Source organism: Euprymna scolopes, chromosome 22 (assembly GCF_053919585.1).
Source record: "Euprymna scolopes isolate OS-2025 chromosome 22, ASM5391958v1, whole genome shotgun sequence".
Taxonomy (NCBI): Eukaryota; Metazoa; Mollusca; class Cephalopoda; order Sepiida; family Sepiolidae; genus Euprymna; species Euprymna scolopes.
The window spans coordinates 91371963-91390617 of record NC_136503.1 but is presented as its reverse complement, the minus strand read 5'-3'; the positions used below and the strand labels follow the sequence as shown (position 1 = coordinate 91390617).

Sequence of the window (18655 nt, the reverse complement as noted above, 5' to 3'; positions counted from 1 at the left end):
ACAATGTCATGCTTCTCAACCGTATCCAACCAAAGATCGAAGAAGTGCTCAGGAAGTACCAAAATGGATTTAGAAAGAATCGCTCTACTACTAGTCAAATACTTACTGTTAAGAGACTTATTGAAGGAGTAAAAGCCAAAAACATTGAGGCAGTCATGATCTTTGTAAATTTCTCCAAAGCATTCGACTCCATACATAGAGGAAAAATGGCCAACATATTAAAAGCATATGGCATTCCAAATGAGGTCATTAATGCTATCATGATGCTAACACATTCGAGCAATGGTCAGGTCACCAGATAGGGACACTGAATTTTTTGACATCCGCACCGGGGTTCTACAAGGAGATACTCTTGCCCCTTTTCTTTTCATTGTCTGTCTTGACTTTGTACTTCGTACCTCTGTTGATATACACAACACGCTAGGCTTCACCCTAAATGAATCTAGAAACAGACGTCATCAATCAGCATACATAACTGATGCAGATAACACAGACGATATTGCTTTGTTCGTGAACATCACTGCTGATGCGCAAACACTGTTACGCAAGCTAGAAAAGTCTGCAAATGACATTGGTCTCCACATTAATGCAGATAAGACAAAGTTTATGACTTTCAATGTGAAAGGAGAGACCAGGGCTTTGGTTGGATCAACACTGAAAGAAGTCGCTGAGTTTACGTATCTAGGCAGCAACATAGTTTCCACAGAGAGAAATATCGAAATTCGCATCTCAAAAGCATGGGCCGCATTGGATGAGCTGTGTTCAGTATGGACTTTGGGACTAACTAACAAACTGAAAAGGCAGTTCTTCAGGGCAGTGGTAGAGTCTGTCCTTGTCCTTACGGTGCTACAACATGGACACTCATCAAAAGATTGGAAAGAAAACTAGATGGCACATACACCCGTATGCTATGAACAGTATTAAATATATCTTGGCAAAATCATCCCACGAAGCAGCAACTTTATGGCAACCTACCTGCCATACCATCAGAGAAAGACGCTTACAATTTGCTAGTCATTTTCTGAGGAGCAAGCATGAATTGGTGAGTGATGTATTGCTCCACGACATGGACACACAAGCAAAGGACAACTTAGATCCACCTACATCCAGCAAATAGCACACAACGCCAACTGTGAACCTGAAGATCTGAGGTAGCTGATGGAAGACAGGAAGAGTCACATTGGTCCGGGCAAGGAGCCCGTCATGATGATGATGACAAAGGTTTGCTTCACAAACATGCTAGCTGTCGAATCTCTGGAAACGTCCTTAAAATCTGTTATTTCCGAATAAGTCTATGAAAGGGATTCTTGATGGGAAGAAGTTTGTAGCTTATAATATCAGTGTTGATGTACCGCAATGATCAATTCTCGGCCATATCTTCTTCCTAATCTTTATAAATTATCTTCCAAGTCGTATCCTGAAATCATTCATTGATATGTGGATAACACAACTATCCATGACAACAGCTTCGAAGAGCACTGATGACCAAGATCTTTTTAACTCTCTATCTTTCGAGTATTGACAGAGTATAAAACCGATTTCACAATCTAGTGAGGGGGGTGATCTCTTCTCTTCTCTGCAGCCTCTTTAACATGAAAGAAATGTTGCTAATTTCTCTTCACTGTATCATTATGATAATAGTAGATGCTCAACTGAGCTTCAATCCCTCATTCTCACTGTAAAACATTCATAGCAAGAAGTCACTTATTTACAACCACCACAAAAACTTTCCTTTCTCCCTCATTGTAACAAAGACCAAGCAGAACTTCCATGAATAAAATTTCTTGCTTAGAACATCCCATCTGTGGAACAAAATACCACAAAGCTGCTTCCCAGCCGACTATAACATGGTTGTCTTCAAGTCTAATGTAAATAAATACTCATTGAGCCATCCTCTTTTATAAACAATTACAATTCTTATGCCCATTCCTCCAGTTGTTTTTAATTCTTCATACCCTCCAAAATATTTCAGCAAAAACCTAATAGCCAGCTGTGGTTCTTTCCAGAATGTGCTGCTGCCATTGCACACAGAAATCACTTTTTTCATTGCTTCCAACGTAATTGATGTACTGAGACTGAAGCCACTTTCAGGACTGCCTGCAACCACTGTAAAAGAATAATAAAGAACACAAGAGAGTTGTATGCTCCGTCTGTCAAGTCGAAAGTAGCTGAGCAGCGGCTTAGTTTCCACCAGTTTTGGCAAATAGCAAAGAGGGTCCTGAACAGAAGTGTGTGTTCTATCCCAACCATCATCAATGCACCTGAGGTAATCTCATCAGCATCAGACAAAGCCAGACTCTTTGCCAAGAACTTTGCAGATAATTCTACCCTATGTGATGAAGACTGTCAAAAGCATTGTCTTAAAGAGAATTGCTTCCCAACACCCTGGAAAACCTCATCAGTCTAGTCTGTATTTAAAAATTCTGGTGATCGGTCATCTTCGACTCAGTATAGATCAATTAGTCTCCTGTGTGTCATGAGTTGCTGGAATAAATAGAGAAGTACTCAACCACCTTGGCAAAAATAACCTTAGTGACATACAATATGGTTTCTGTTCTGCTAAATCTATTGCAAATGTGCTAATGGTTATATCTCATAGAATTAGTGAATCTCTTGATGGAGGCTTCCTTTCTAGGGCAATTGCTCTTGATATATCAAAGTCCTTTGATAGGATGTGGCATAAAGGTCTACTTCATAAGATATCCAACTATGCTATAGCTGGAAATGTTTTCTCAATTATTAAATCATTTCTGTCAGATAGGTTCATAAGAGTAGTGGTTGATGGGCAGAAATCTAGAACTCACAGTATTAATGCTGGAGTCCCTCAGGGGTCCATCCTGGGCCCAACTCTCTTCCTGATCTACATCAATGAACTTCCAAATAACATCCCAAGATCATTCCTCGACATTTATGCTGACAAGACATGGCAACACATCAAAGACTGTAAATGGCAAGTTCTCTCTGACTCTCTCACCTCTGATCTTGAGCACGTGATACAGTGGGGAAAGCGGTGGCTGGTTACTTTTAATGCATCTAAAGCCAAGCTCCAATCTTTACATTACCGCTCTGATCCCCATCTGGCATTGAAATGAATGGCTCTCGTCTTGGGGAAGCTCCACATTTTGACAAGCTTCTAGGCTTGGCCTTTACTCCTGATCTGAAATGGAACACATACATCAAATCTGTTGCCAAGATTGCTAGAAAAATGGTAGGATCCTTCTACCGCTCCAGTAGATATCTCACTCCTGATGCAATTCTCTACCTATATAAAACCCAGGTACATCCAATGATTGAGTACTGCTGCCACATCTGGGCAGGAGCTGCTAGTAGCAGCTTATCCTGTCTTGACAGAGTTGAAAATAAACTTCATAGCCTAATGGAGGATGCCCTTTCCTCTTCCTTGCAACCTCTTTCCCACAGAAGAGACACTGTGAGCCTGTCTCTGCTTTATTGTTATTTTCATGGCAAGTACTCGTCTGAGTTTCAATCTATGGTCCCACCTGGCCAAACTTTCACAAAAAAAACACTCATCTAGCTGAAAATCGATATTTCCCCCACTCTTTATTTATCAAAACGTAGATTCCATGAACAAAGTTTCTTTCTTAGAACTGCACGCCTGTGGAACTTTCTTCCATTTGCCTGATTTCCAACTGATTACAATTTGATTGTCTTCAAGTCCAGTGTAAACAAGTTCTTGATGAACTGTCGTCCTAAGTAATCTAATTTAACACATTTCCACTACTTACGATTACTATGCTATAATCCCATTGACCCCTGTCCTCGAGTGGCCTTTGGGCCTTGATATGTATTAAAATAATAGAAGGAAAAATATTGCCTCTAGAACTTTTCTTCAGAAAAAAAAAAAACTGATGCAAAACATTCATGCCTATAATATAGTTAGAACCGAAAAAATATAGGCTTTTTCTAAAGCAAGTATCGGTATGTCGAATGCATTGTTATCTGGATGTTACTCTGAAAATCTAGCAAGATAATGCACAATTTAATTGTCACATTAGATTGAATAACCATTATCACTTAGTCTCCTATTTTCTTGACCTATCTCTATCAACTGACACTCTTACTTCAACAATTCTGCATCAATTCTCATCCATTCTTTCACTCTGGTCATAATATTCAAGTCTCTTGTTCTGCATACTGTCCAGATTTAATCTTGCTCTAAAGTCATCAGATTGTCTACTTTATATTTAAAAAAATTCAGATTTAAAACTTCAATGTTTGCATACGTCTTCCTTGAGACATATAATTTATTTTAAGGTTTATGCAAGAGTAAAACGGTTTAGAAATTCAGGGTTAGATCATTTCTACATTAATATTAACTTTTTTTTATTTATTTCAGCTTGATGTCAAAATACCTGGTTTACCTTTAAAAATTGTTAATGAAACAATTATGCAGGCTTTTGGTGAGTTACTTGGCTTTGAGGTTTTTATAATTTATTTTCAGAAAATACAAAAATAAACAATTGATCTCACTCAACCTGGATTTTTAATTTTCATTCAACCATTTGTTCATTTAGCTGTTGTTAGTGATGTTGCAAGATTGTAGTTTTTTAACACGGAGATCAGCAAAACCAAATAGTTTTCTACAAACAAAAGAATTTGCACTCGATGGATTAACATTCCTTTGCACACACAAAGACAAATCCTGATGTTGACTCGTCTTCACTATATCATGTTGCCACACCCTTGATGAAGAAGGATTGGTATTTAGGGGAAACTGCTACTTCTTATTTAATTAAAAATGAATTTAAAAAAGTTGTGTTATTTTGTTTTAGTTTTTAGAAGTCAATTCTTGTTTCGATCGACCGGATATGAACAGAGACTAAAAAAAAACACAATAAATTTCTTCATTTTAATACTTTAATGACTGAAATTTATTTTCTCAATGTTCAATAGTTTCCATTTTCATTGAAAAAATTCAATATGTTACTAATATATATTTTTTTTACATTAAAATTTTATGTCAACTTTATGTGTACAGCTTTCATGAAAAGCATATGCTTTTGGAAATCTACCCTGTCTAATGAGATTTATTACAGCCATTTAATCTGTTCTCACCTATAGCTTTCAATCTTGAACATTTACCAAAAAACTTGAAGCTAAGGTTGACAACACCCGCATGATACAAGCCATTCTGAACATTTCTTGGAAAATGCAGACAGGGCCTGAACATGACAGATTTATGAAAATTAAAACTTTAAACATTAGAGAATATTGTACTAGACTTGCAGGTCAGACATGAAGGGAGGAACATTGCTGTCTTATGTGAATGATTATTGACCAATACAGGAGGCATCACAAAAGATCTAAATGCAATGACTGTGATGTCTAGAGAGAGCAAAAAAGAGAATGAGATATTTGTGCAAAACCTGATGATAATGTGCAGCTGGATTAATATATATAAATCTGTCTGTCTATTTATCTATCTATTGCTCGGTTCTGTAAAATATTGCTAGGGTGAGCCAGCTAATCCAATGAAGATGTTGTGCTGAATGGATGTGATAATTGACAGAGTGTAGTTCCTGGCAGAAGTCTAGAACAGTAAAAACCCCTGAATGCCAGAGCAGCTGGCATTTGTAGAGTGGCACCTGCCCCTCCTGGCATGTTTAGCCAATCAGGCGCCTCAAAATAGAACAATCCACTATCCCTGACTAATTGTAGGCTGGTCCAATGGCAATTAGCATACCACTAATTGCTACTGAATAAATATGTTGAAATTAGTTAAATGGTCCATAATGGTGGAGAGGGAAGGTAAGCGCATTCTTGATTCTACATCTCCCCTCCCCCATCACGTGGGGGTAACGGCCTCCAAGGAGGAATGATTTCCTCACAGCCAGGTTGATTATGTGGGAATAGCCTTGCAAGTGCCCGCATCGGCTTGGCTGGCATTGGTCTAGGAGGTTCAGGTACTTCTTCTGGAGTGATGTTCCCGCCGGGTTGCTGTGTCCGAAGGTCAAATTGAGGGTCTGGTACGACAAGGCTGTTTGTCTCTGTCACTTAAGGTATGTTAGGTGGCGCCCCCGGTAGCACGCTTGGGATGGGCTTTGGAGATGTGGGAGTCTCAAGTTTTCTGAGGAACCGCCGATTCCGCAAGGTGATTCTACCAGAGCCATCAACTCTGATACGGTACTGCCAATTGGGGAAGGCTTTAATCACCCAACCAGTGATGTCCCAGAGACGGTTGTTTCTTTGTAGTACGACCAAGTCCCCACTTTGTAGTGGGCGGAGAGAATGGGCCGTACAGTTATACATCTCTATGAGCCGTGTGTTGCGCCGAGACAGGGTTATCTCGCGCTTTCGAGCTGCGGCGATCCATTCCAGATGTGGCTTGTAAAGGGTGGGGTGAGAGGGGAGGTAGTCTCGAAGTCGCCTGTGGAGCAGAAGCTGTGCTGGGGATAGGCCGATACCCTGTATAGGGGTATTTCTGTATTGTAGGATGGCCCTGGCAGCCTTGTCGTTATCTAAGGACCCTTGTGGTCCTGTGTTGCCATCCACAACTCTCTTGGCTGTTTTGACAGCTAGCTCCGCTCAACCATTGGATTGTGGATAGGCCACAGATGATAACCTGTGCTTTACAGACCATTTCTCTAGAAACTGCTTGAATGGGAGGGATGTGAATGGCGGGCCACCATCACTGCTGAGTTCTTCTGGGGAACCATATGCTTGAAATATCTCCCAACACATTGAGATGAGTCGAAAGGTGGTTGCCTGCCCTTGGCTTAGGTGGTACAAGATGAGCCAGCCAGTTAATCTGTCAGCGCAAGCAAGGTATCTGTGGATACCAACGTTGAACAGATCCATGACAATCTGCTGGAATGGCCACTCTGGGGACTGTGTCAATGTAATTGGTTCCCGGGGCTGGCTCAGTGCGATCCTTGTACAAGTCATGCAGTTCTCCCTGGTATTGCGGATGGAGGCATTCATTCCAGGCCAATATATGGATTCGTTTGTTCGGGCTTTCATTCCAGTTATGCCCTGATGTGTTGAATGCAGGCAGCGCAGTATATTTTCTTGTTGACCTTTTGGAACGACTATTCTTCTGTCTAAGAGCACCAGGTCATTATGGGTGCTGAGTTGGTGCCGTACTTCCCAGTACTAATGGACTTCAGGTGAAGTGAGAGTTCGTGTTTCAGGAAAACCTTGCTGTACCGTACTTATCAACTTTTGGTACTGTGGGTCATGACATCCTGCTGCCTTGATGGTGCCTGGTGATGTGATTGCTACGTTGTCATTGTACCCAAATGTTGATATTAGAGCAGTAGATTCAACTATGCTATTGAGGTTCTCGGATTCTGAAGTGTCTGATTTGGAAGGCTGGAAGGGAAATACGTCAAGGAGGGCGTTCATCACGGCTGTTGGGTTACGGGAGAAAACGTTGCCATTTCTCAGGACAATGTTGTATGTTGAAGTGGTATCTCAGAGTTTTTTCCTTCAATCCAAACAGTCGGTGGTTCTGGATCTTGCTTAGATCTCTATCACCAAACAGGCCCTTCAGTGGCTCGTGATCCGTCACCACTATGAGATTAGGGCAACCCATAACAACCACACAGCATTTTTCTAACGCCCAATTGATTGCTGCTGCTTCACATTCTATCGGCGTGTACCTGCACTCTGCGCCAGTGCAAAATCTGCTACCAGCGAATACCAGGTGCCAACCTTCTGGGCAGCACACGGGAGCCTTTTTCATGGTACACGAACAGTGTTTCTGAAGGAGCAGGAAGCCCATTCCTTCTTTGCTCCAATCAGGGGCTGGGCAAGTGGTTCGATTCTTGTCAAATGTTGCGACACCCTTACGAACAAGGTCGACAATGGCTTGTTTTGACTGCTTGAATGCATTCTCAAGGTCCTGGTTCCACGTGAAATGTGAGTCCTTTTTCACAAGATCACGGAATGGTAGCATTACTGGTCCTAGCGAGTATGCCCAGGCTACCTGATTGACAAGCCGAAACCAGGATCTTGCGTCAATGATGTTTTTTAGTACTGGAAAGTTGGATATTGCGTCTAATATTGGTTCCGAGGGGGTTATCCCAGAGAGTGTAATTTGGAGGCCGCCAAATTGCACAATGTCTTGGCAAAATTGAAACTTGTCTTTGTTCAAGACGATTCCATTCTTTGCACAATGTAGCAAGAAATCGAATGTGTGTAGGAATGATTCCTTGATATCCGAGTCGTAAAGTAGAGTGTCGTCGACGATCATTATTTTGCGGGGGATATCCTCAATTATTTCATCAGATCTACGTGTGTAGGCATCTCCAGATGCTAGATACCCCTGGGGGGTTCGGAGATACATGAACCTCCCCCATTCCGTGATGAAAATTGTCAGTGGCTGAGATTCTTTGTCCAACAGGATTAAGTGATATCCATCAACGGCATCCAATACCGTTTTATTTTTTATTGGGCGGTACCTGCGATGCTAATCGAAAGGGTGATTCGGTATGATGTGTTTCCTGTTTGCACTGTGTGTTAAGGTACTGATAGTCGATGGTTCGTCTCGGCTTGCCATTCTTTTTCACAGTGATCACCATGGTACTGCACCAGTCAGTCGGTGTGCCGACAGGGACTGGAGCAATGATGCCCCTCCCCACGTCGTTCCAGAGGTCTTGCTTGACCTGTTCTTTCAAATGGTAAGGCACCGGGATTGGGTTATGTCTGGCTTTTGGAATAGCCCCTTCCTTCAGGTGAATGTGTGCTGGAGACCCAGTCATGGAGGGAAATACCCCGTCATTATTGAATGCAGTGTCCGCAAAACATTTTAACAGCCAGTCTTTTAATTTGCCGATGTTGGCTTCGGTGGCAGGGAAAGGGAGGCTATCTGGACGCATCGGTAGGGGTTTGACCCTGTTTTCTGTATCCTGCACTTTATTTTTGACTTCTAACGACTGCATAGCTATCAATGGGTTTGGGAATTCCTTATGTAATATCCCAACATCAATACAGGCCGCCTTGCTGAAATAAAGCCGTTTTATCCTTTCACAAATGTAGATTGCTTGTTTGGTTGTGTGTCTCCCCACACTGAATGTCACCGGCAACCAACCCTGACATTCAAGAGTGGAATCCCCGACGGCTCGAACAACTTTCCTTGATGAGATCAGGTTGTCTATGGTGAGGCCCATGTGTCTCAAGTGTATTGTGCCACCCAGACATATAGTGGCACCGCTGTCAGGGAATATCATCATGTTGGTGCTATTATTTTCAGGGATGTTGTTTCTCTTCCTTGGTTCCGGATTGGGTGAAAATGGGGTTACTGTTGCCTTTATTTCAGTAACTTGCTCTATTGGTGCGGACGAGTACTTGTTTGTTGCCTGATCAAATGTAATGTGGGTGATCAGGCTGTCCATTGCTGCCTCGTCAAGTTCGGCGCTTTTAATAGCAGCTCTGCGGCGTTCGTTCTTGATCAGCCAGCACACTCGGGCAAAGTGGTTTGATCTTCCACAATTGCTGCATATTTGGCCCCATGCTGGGCAAGATAGGTGGCGAGGTTTCATCCTCAGGGTGCCATGTTAACTGTTTCCACAACCGCTGCAATGGGGTGTTGACCCCTTGTCGTTGTTGTAATTGCAATTTGAGGGGGGGCTAACGCGAGTGTGGGCTCCTTTTAGTGGGGACACGACGCTTCTCTGTTTCCGATATGTAGACATCCGGACGGCAGATATGTCCAACGTGTTGCTCATTGTAGTCTGGTCCCGTAGTGCGGTCTCAAATGCCTCAGCATGGCAGATATTCTGCTCAAGTGATTTCAGCCAGTAGGTCCGTCTGGAGTGCGTCATTTGCTATTCCCCTTATTAGCTGGTCTTTTATGTAAACGTCGGATAGGTCATAGCTGCAGCAGGGGCAAGAGAAGTCACAATCCAGTGCTGTCGCTCTGAGATGAACCAGGTACTGCTGGATTGATTCACTCTCAGTCTGGGACATTGATGCAAATGTGATACGGTGTACCATTGGGTTTGCTTTCTGGATTACCAGGACCTCGATCGTGTTCAATAATCTGTCTGGATCAGTGGTAAAAAATTTCGGGTAAATGTTTATGATTGCATTTTGGACCGATTCATCTGCACAATTGTACAATTGAATATTGGCCTGGTGTTTTGGCATGTCAGTAATTTTAGTAAATACCTCCCAATCGATTCGGAATTTCCTAAACTGTTGGGGTGTCATGTTGGAATGGAGCTGTGGGAGTTTGGCGGTTGGTGCCTTAGCATAAGCAGTCTGTGAGGGGGGGGCGGTCCTTGGCTTTTTTGAGGATTCGCATTGCTTCACCCATAGTAGTGAAGCCTAATTCCTTTAACAGGGGTCTGTCCATCATGTGTAGGTGATCTGTGGTGAGTCTTTCTCTGGCAAATGTGGTGGCATATATTTTGGCAGACTCATCTGTAATCCCAGCTTTGAGAAAGAAGTCTTCCCAATCCTCAGGTTCCATTGTTCGTAGCGCCATGTAGAATATTGCTAGGGTGAGCCAGCTAATCCAATGAAGATGTTGTGCTGAATGGATGCGATAATTGACAGAGTGTAGTTCCTGGCAGAAGTCTAGAACAGTAAAAACCCCTGAATGCCAGAGCAGCTGGCATTTGTAGAGTGGCACCTGCCCCTCCTGGCATGTTTAGCCAATCAGGCGCCTCAAAATAGAACAATCCACCATCCCTGACTAATTGTAGGCTGGTCCAATGGCAATTAGCATACCACTAATTGCTACTGAATAAATATGTTGAAATTAGTTAAATGGTCCATAATGGTGGAGAGGGAAGGTAAGCACATTCTTGATTCTTGAGGTTCGTTACCATGCTTGAATGTAAACATAACAGATGTAACTTTTGCTCTGTTGCTGTGTCTGTCTCTGTCGCTCTCCCTCTCTCTCTCTCTCTCTCTCTCTCTCTCTCTCTCTCTGTAAACACATTTAGAGAAAGAGATAGAAAGAAGGAGAGAAGGAGGAAAAGAGAAGCAATTAACTCAGAGTGACTAAGTTATTTATTTATTTAATGTAAAATGCTGGCATCGTGTATCAGTAGATGCCATATTGGATAGTCTCCTGCACGTTCGTTTAAGTCTATAGAATTGTAATCTGGAATAAGGGATTGGTCTGGTCTAACCCAATGGGAATAGCAGGAATGGTTTTAGGGGGAATTATTTTTTGAATCGGTGAACGGGGATTTAACGTTTGTGCTATGAATTTATAAATCAGTTATGAAAGATGAAACCACAATATCCGTAACATGTGTTTTTCACTGAGATCGGTAGGAGGACTTTAGTAATAAGAGGAAAATCTGGACTATTTCCTCTATAGGTTAATGGGATAGTGCTGGTGTAGCTCCTCGGATGTAATCTAAGATTTTATTTAAATACCTGGATGTGTCAGAAAAGTTTTTATAAAGTTACATAAGATAGTGGCTAATAGACTAAACATAATAAATTTGTATGTGGCATCTGTTGTTGCAAACCTACAGTATTTTAGTTCAGAGGACAATTTCTGCAATCAAATTATTATATATAGGATAAATATGTCTAAAATGTTGTTCTATAGTTACATAAGATAGTGGCTAATATTGTAGGCATAACAAATTTGTATGTGGCTTGTGTTCTTGTAGACCTACAGTATTTTGGTCTAGAGAGGAATTTCTGCAATCAAATTATTATCTATATATCTATAAATGTGAAGGTGTCTGTCTGTGTGTATGTCTGTCTGTATACATTTCCCTACACAATAACTCTGTCAATTTTCAGTCTACAGACTCGAAATTTAATGTACAGGATATGGAGATTTGGGAACAACTTTGTAATCTGTTTTCGGCCAGAAATTTGGCTGTTAAGGGGTCAAAGTTCAACGATTTGACCTTTGAGAACTCTACCAAACTCTGCTGCCAATTTTGAGTATAAACAATTGAAATTTTAGATATAGGTTTCATGGACATGGATCTACTTTAATAACTTGATTTGAGCCCAAAACAATAAATGTTAAGGGGTCATAATAGGGGTCAAAGTTAAAAACAAATTGACCTCTGCGGTCTCTACCAAATTACTCAGACAATTTCTGGTCTAAACATTTGAAATTTTACATAAAGTGTATTCAGAGAACGAGCAAGCTTCTTAATCGGTTTGGGTCGAAAATTTGAGCTACCAATATATAAATGCATGTATGTATGTATGTTTGAATGTCTGCTTAAAACTTTCGACAGAGACGACAGATTTTCACAAGATCAGTATCGTTTTGAAGTTCAACCTTTCAGATGACAAATACCGAAAAATTGGCTAAAAACATTAATAACACTATTACTGGAGGTGACATAGGCTTGTATCATGATGATGGGCTAATAATAGTGAGAAAAGCTACAAGTGTTAAGTGTGACCAGGTTAGAAGAGCAATCCATAGGGAGATGAATAATTTTGGCCTAAAAGCTATGTATAATACGGCACTTAAAAATAGTGGGTATAAGGACATAGATATAAGTTATACTAGCACAAATAAATCTAGAAACCGTAATAGGAAAGTAATCTGGTTTACACCCACTTCAATATTATGCTGAAAACAAAACTTGAAAACAAAATGTTTACAACTTATTAACAAGCATTTTCCACCAAATAATCTAATACATAAAATATTTAATAAAAATACATTAAAATTAAGTTATAGCTGTGATGATAACTTGGAAAGAATCATAAAAAAAGCATAACTGAAGAATCTTAAGAAAAAATAGTGAAAGTGTAAATATTAGTGAAAACACAGCTGTGACCAAGTGTAACTGCCAAAAACCCGAGGAATGCCCCATAAAAAATGAATGTCTAACCCCATCAGTGGTATACCAGGCTAAAATATTCCCAGTGGAAAACCCGAGGGATGAAAAATTCTATATAGGTAGTACCCAAATGGCATTCAAAAATAGATTTTATGGGCATACACGTTCGATGAATAATGAAATGTATTAAAAGGACACCTCATTATCGTTATACTACTAGAAGCTAGTTAGGGAAAATAAAACGCCTAAGATAAAATGGAAGATTATTAGAAGAGCCAGTGCTTGCCATTCATTAAACTCACTATGTCAGTTATGCTTATCAGAAAAACTTGAGATAACTAGGTTTAAGGACAGGGACAAAATATTAAATATTAAACAAGAAACTGCTATATCCTGCAAACATTTCAGAATACATGCACTTAAAGATATGAAAATCAAGACATCTATAATAGCAACTATCCCTAATCCCCCCCCAAAAAAAGGAGGATGAGTGAGGTCATGATTATGATCCGACCCAATTGATTACATAAGTTTCTTGATATTTGATTTTCTCAAGCAGTTATAATATTACTAATTTGAAAATAATGGTATATCTGAACCAAACTGGGTGATAAATAGTTAGACGAACCTCAAAATAATGTATGCATATGGATGTATATATGTTCTATATATAAACAGATGTATATGAGGTGTGTGTATCGGTGTGTATATCTGTATGTAAAACACCATGGAATTAAAAAAGGTAAGTACCACAATATATAAACCTTTCTATTCCATTTGTATAACCTAAATTCTCTGAATTTGTTGTTATATATTGTTATATATCTATGTAAACCTCGAGGAAGTAGTTGTTTAATCGGTGGATAGACCTATGATCTTTAATCTGAATTCACTATAAGTTTTGTCTAATAAAAAAAACCGTACAAATTGCGGAAAATAACAAGTGGTTGGGTGCGTGTAATATAAAGAGGTGTGTAGGATATTGCTAAGAAGAGTGATGTTGGGAATGTGTTCATATCTATATCTACTTTAGATGTATCATGTATATGTGAGCGTGCATAAGTGTGTGTGCATATATATATATATATATGTATATATGAACTATTAAAATAGGCTGTCTCATATATAGGAGAGTAACAATAGTGTATATATTATCAGAGAATATATGCATATGTATATGAATGTATGTATGTATATGTACGCCTATGTAAACTGTAATAATATGCTGTTTCATATAAAGGGGTTACCACACCACCAAAGCTAAAAGGTACCTTATTGAATAAAATTTATTAAATTCAATTTTTGTGTATATACTTGCATGACTGTATATTTATGCATTAGGAGTAAGCATGTGTATGTATATTTGTATATATATAGATGTATATGTGTGTGTATATGGATATCTATATATCTCATATTTATATTTATATATACGTGTCTATGCCCATATGTGTATATATATATTTTATTGAAAGGTATATCTGATTAGGATCTACAGGTTTTAAGGTTCCCAATTAACAGTTTTATTAGTAATAGTATAATAATAGGGGTAGTATATAATATACAAGGGTGTATGGCTATTTATGTTAGATCTCTCTATAGATATAACTATGTGTATGGGTATCTATGTAGATTGTATGGGTGTGCGTTTACGTTTAGTGTAAATGTATTTAACTGTATATAGACTATGTATATGTGTGTGTATATTTATATATGTATGTATATATATATATATATATGTATGTATGCAGATGTATCAGAGTATAGATTTTTGTACATGTATTTATGTATATTCTTGAAATTTTATATTTATTTTATTTTTATACTTATAATTTTTATTTCTGTGCATATGTGTAAGTCGGAATATAACAAATGTGTGTATCCACTCCTGAGTATGTATATCTGTATGTTTTACTTCTAGAATAGAATGTGTATGTAAACGAAGAATGCCGGCCTAATCCCACTGAGTAGCCACCGGAAGTATCTATGCTCTTTTTGACCACCGGCCAGGCGAGACAATATGTCTGGTCTCTCAAGTACGTTATAACTCAAAGACAAGGTAGATAAAAAGGAATATAAAAAGGGAATAAAATCATAAAAAATAAAGAGATTAAGATATGGAAAGATAAAAACATGTGAGAAATGGATTGTTCAAGAACCTTACTTATCCTCCCACACATAAAGCCCGACTTTGATGATTTCTATTTTTGGAAATGAAATAAGGAATTTTTTTTTGAAATGTTGTGTCTTGAAATGTCAGTTTTCGAAGATAATTCATGGCCTGAAGACGTAATCTCCCTAGCACGGGTGATTACAGAAACATGTATCAATGTTTGTATAAATAAACTTATATATATATATATATATATATATATATATATATATATATAGGAAAGATTATTATTTTTAGTTTTTTTCATTATTAGATTACTGTTTAAAAAAAATTCATATTATCATCTTTAATTGTTTTTATTTGTTCACATTATTTTTTAAAAATATTTCATATCATTTTAGTTGTTTTTATTTTTTGGATTATTTGAAAAAATATTTCATATTATCATTTTTGGTTGTTTGTATTTTTTCAATTAAAAAAATTTTTCATATTTTTAGTCGTTTTTATTTTTTAGAATATTTGATAGTATCATTTTTAATTGTTTTTATTTGTTCAGATTATTTTAAAAAAATATCTCATATTATTTTTAGTCATTTTTATTTTTTAGATTGTTTTTTAAAAATATTTAATATTATCATTTTTAGTTGTTTTTATTTTTTAGATTTTAAAAAAAATATTTAATTTTAGTAATTGTCTCAGTTGGATTAAGTAAATTTAGAAATATATTGTAAAACAAAGGAAATTCGACAATAGCAGTAGAAAATTTTTTATTCAGAAATAAAGTTTGATTTTACAGCTTAAATGCTACTTGGGCCCAAATCTGACAAGATAACTTAATATGTTAGATGATCTGCATCTCCAAAAAGCCTGGATATAAAATTCATAGAAGACTGTAATTGTTATTCGTTTTTATTTGTAAATCTATCTCGATGAAGAAAGTGTACAGAATTATGGTAAATATTATAAGAAAATTTTCAAGATTCTTGAAGTTGTATGTGACACAGTCATTGTTGATTCGGTTAAGTTTTCTTTTATCATGTTTTAGTCTGGCAATATAGTTTTTCTCTTTGTTGTTTTCTTTTATTCTTTTCTTCAGTCTTTAATTTTCTTATATATATATATATATATATATATATATATATATGTATATATATTCTTTTCATCTTTCATTGAACCAACCTTTTTCGATGCTGTTTTTCAATTAGCTTCTTATTATTTACTGACTGATTCTGCAAACATTGATAGATGCTTGTGCCAACAATAGTTCTGATGACAATATGACTGGCTTACAGGAGATAGGTTGTTGGGTTAGGATGGTCGGTTTGGTGACTATACAAATTTTGTCTATTCCTGACCCATTAGACTTTCTTTTTCCATTTTAGAATAGTGTTGCTTCCTCTTACAAAATCCTATGAAATCAGATGATCCAGATTTACTGTTGAATCATTGAAATAATAGATGCATGTTTTAGATTCGACACAATCGATACCAAATGTATTCTTACTCATTTTTTTGCATGATGACCGCTTAAATAGACCTATGATCTAGCTTTGCATACATGGTGTTCTGGAAGATAGTATGTTTTTTATAATATTTAAGTCACCACTTACCAAATCCAAAAGGCACTTAAAGATAAGAGTTAATAGGATTGACAGATCGAGGGTATGGACAAATTTTTACTACATAAGAACTTGTAGATGACAATGTTGTTATATGCAAGAAAGCAGTTCCATCGTAATGAGTTCCACAAATAGAAATATTTGACAAGAATTTCTGTTCATGTAAATTCCATTTGGTTTTAGGGACACTGCAGCAGAATGTTCACTTCTTGTTTTACCAAAGATTTTAGCTCGATTGATCACCTACATGTATGAATGTATTTGCACTACAGGTATGGATTAGATGTGTCATCTTGATTTGCAATCTGGCACGGGTCCTGTGTATGACCTTAAAAGACATGCATTGGTGAGATTGATTTTGGGGTTTTAGGGAATGTGGAGTTGCTCCCAGGTCCAGAGATAATACCCGTAAGAGCATCTGGTACTACTAAATCTGGCTGTCTTAAGATACTGGCTTCCTGACCAAAAATACACCAAACATTAATGTTTTTCCCTTTGCAAAACTGAATCATATTCTGCAGAGTACAAAATAAGCGTTATTTCTACAAAACAATGAAATCTAATAATTTAAAGATATAAGAACTTCAGGAATTAAACCTTTTTCTCAAATTATTGCATTTGGCATTAAATAAGCCAAAATGGTTGATATTATAGTAAGACAACAAAACTTGCATGGCACCAAACGTGATGCAACTGTACCATAGAAATCGTTATTAAGTCTAGTCCTACGAGGATTGAATGTGTTCAGATTGGTTGCTTTGTTAGTCTGTGTTTAAAAAGTCTGTAGAATTTTCGTTGGCAATTCCTCACTTGACTAAAGAAAATGTTCTCTTGATTAGGTGTTTTCAAAAGGTTGTAAGCTGAAATGTGTGTATTGAAAAATGGCACATTTTTGTTTTTTAACTACTATGGTGGATTCATTTCCTAAAATATAATATAAGCTTGTAAACTTTTACATCCTTCTCCATCAGTCAACTCGACAGTTACTGAATTGTCTCTTATCAGATATTTATCTATCCTTTCTCAGATTTCATTCTTATAATTTCCTCCAATGTTTTCCTTGTCAACTGCTACCTCAACTTTTCTACATGAACTAATCCAAAAACTCTCATCCATTCTTTTAATGTAACCAAACCAACTTAGTCTCCTGTTCTGCTTACATTAACTGTCCAGCTTTAATATTTCTTTGAGGTCATCAGATCTAAGCTTGTTTTTTTATTCATATTACACAGCCATCACAGCATTTTCATTTCAGTTCTTGTTATGCATCACTTCTTACACCATTATACCGTGTATACCTGAAAAACGTTTCTCTTGGTTTATAGTGGCAATGCTAAGCTGATTACTAGCAGCAGAAAAGTCTTGAACTTACTCCTTCATCTAATACTTGCTGTTAAATCAACACTAATTCCTGTTTTACAATGTTATACAAGGTAAAAGAAAAAACTTCTGAACAACCTCAATAACTGCTTATAAGTAGCACAAAAAATTAAGTTATTCACAACACCCTTTGCACAAACCGAACAGAGGAACTTTCTTTTTCTAATGCTACTACTGTGGTCAGAAGCTAAGAAAAACAGAAGTCTTACTGTGGCTGTGCAGCGAGTGAGTTCAGGCCGAGAAAAGGAAAAAAAAACAAAGATGGCGTGAAGCTGGAAACTACAAAACGAGCTTCATTTTTCGGTGCTGGAGAGATTTCAGATCTGGCAGGAGAGTAGGTGCAATGGGAGTGGAGACTCTACTTTCTGGGACTTATTCCCTTTTGTGTGTTTGAGGTGACCCCCCCCCCTCGGGAAGCGCACTGCAGTTTAAGGACTGTGCCCTCCCCTTTTTTTTAAAGATAGTATTTTCAACTAATACTAATCATTACTTGATAACACTTTCAAATCTGTCTTCTAAGTTTTAATAAGTAGATCTTCCATTGTTTTACTGGCAAATATTAAATCATCCACATAAAACGATCTCTTCAAGTCAACTCATACGGTTCTATGACAATGGTTCTAAGACACAACTGCAAAGCAACGTTCTCAGTCCTTGATTTACATCCACTTTAGCATTGAGTCTACCACTAAATTGCTTTTCATTCTAACACAAGCATTTCTGTACACTTTTGAACACTTGCTCTTAATTTATGCAAAGTCAACCAGGCATCATCTATTAACACTTTCTCTTTAGCTGCC

At 37.7% G+C, this 18655-nt stretch overlaps 1 protein-coding gene across 1 annotated transcript in view; it reads left to right on the top strand.

Annotated features, from left to right (window-relative positions):
• Nucleotides 1-18655, top strand: part of LOC145243541 (polyribonucleotide nucleotidyltransferase 1, mitochondrial-like) — a 1193685-nt gene that overhangs the window by 839481 nt on the left and 335549 nt on the right. The window contains exon 20 of the mRNA XM_080106520.1: nt 4358-4421. Coding sequence (XP_079962646.1) covers nt 4358-4421 — 64 coding nt within the window. The remainder of the gene's footprint in view (nt 1-4357; nt 4422-18655) is intronic.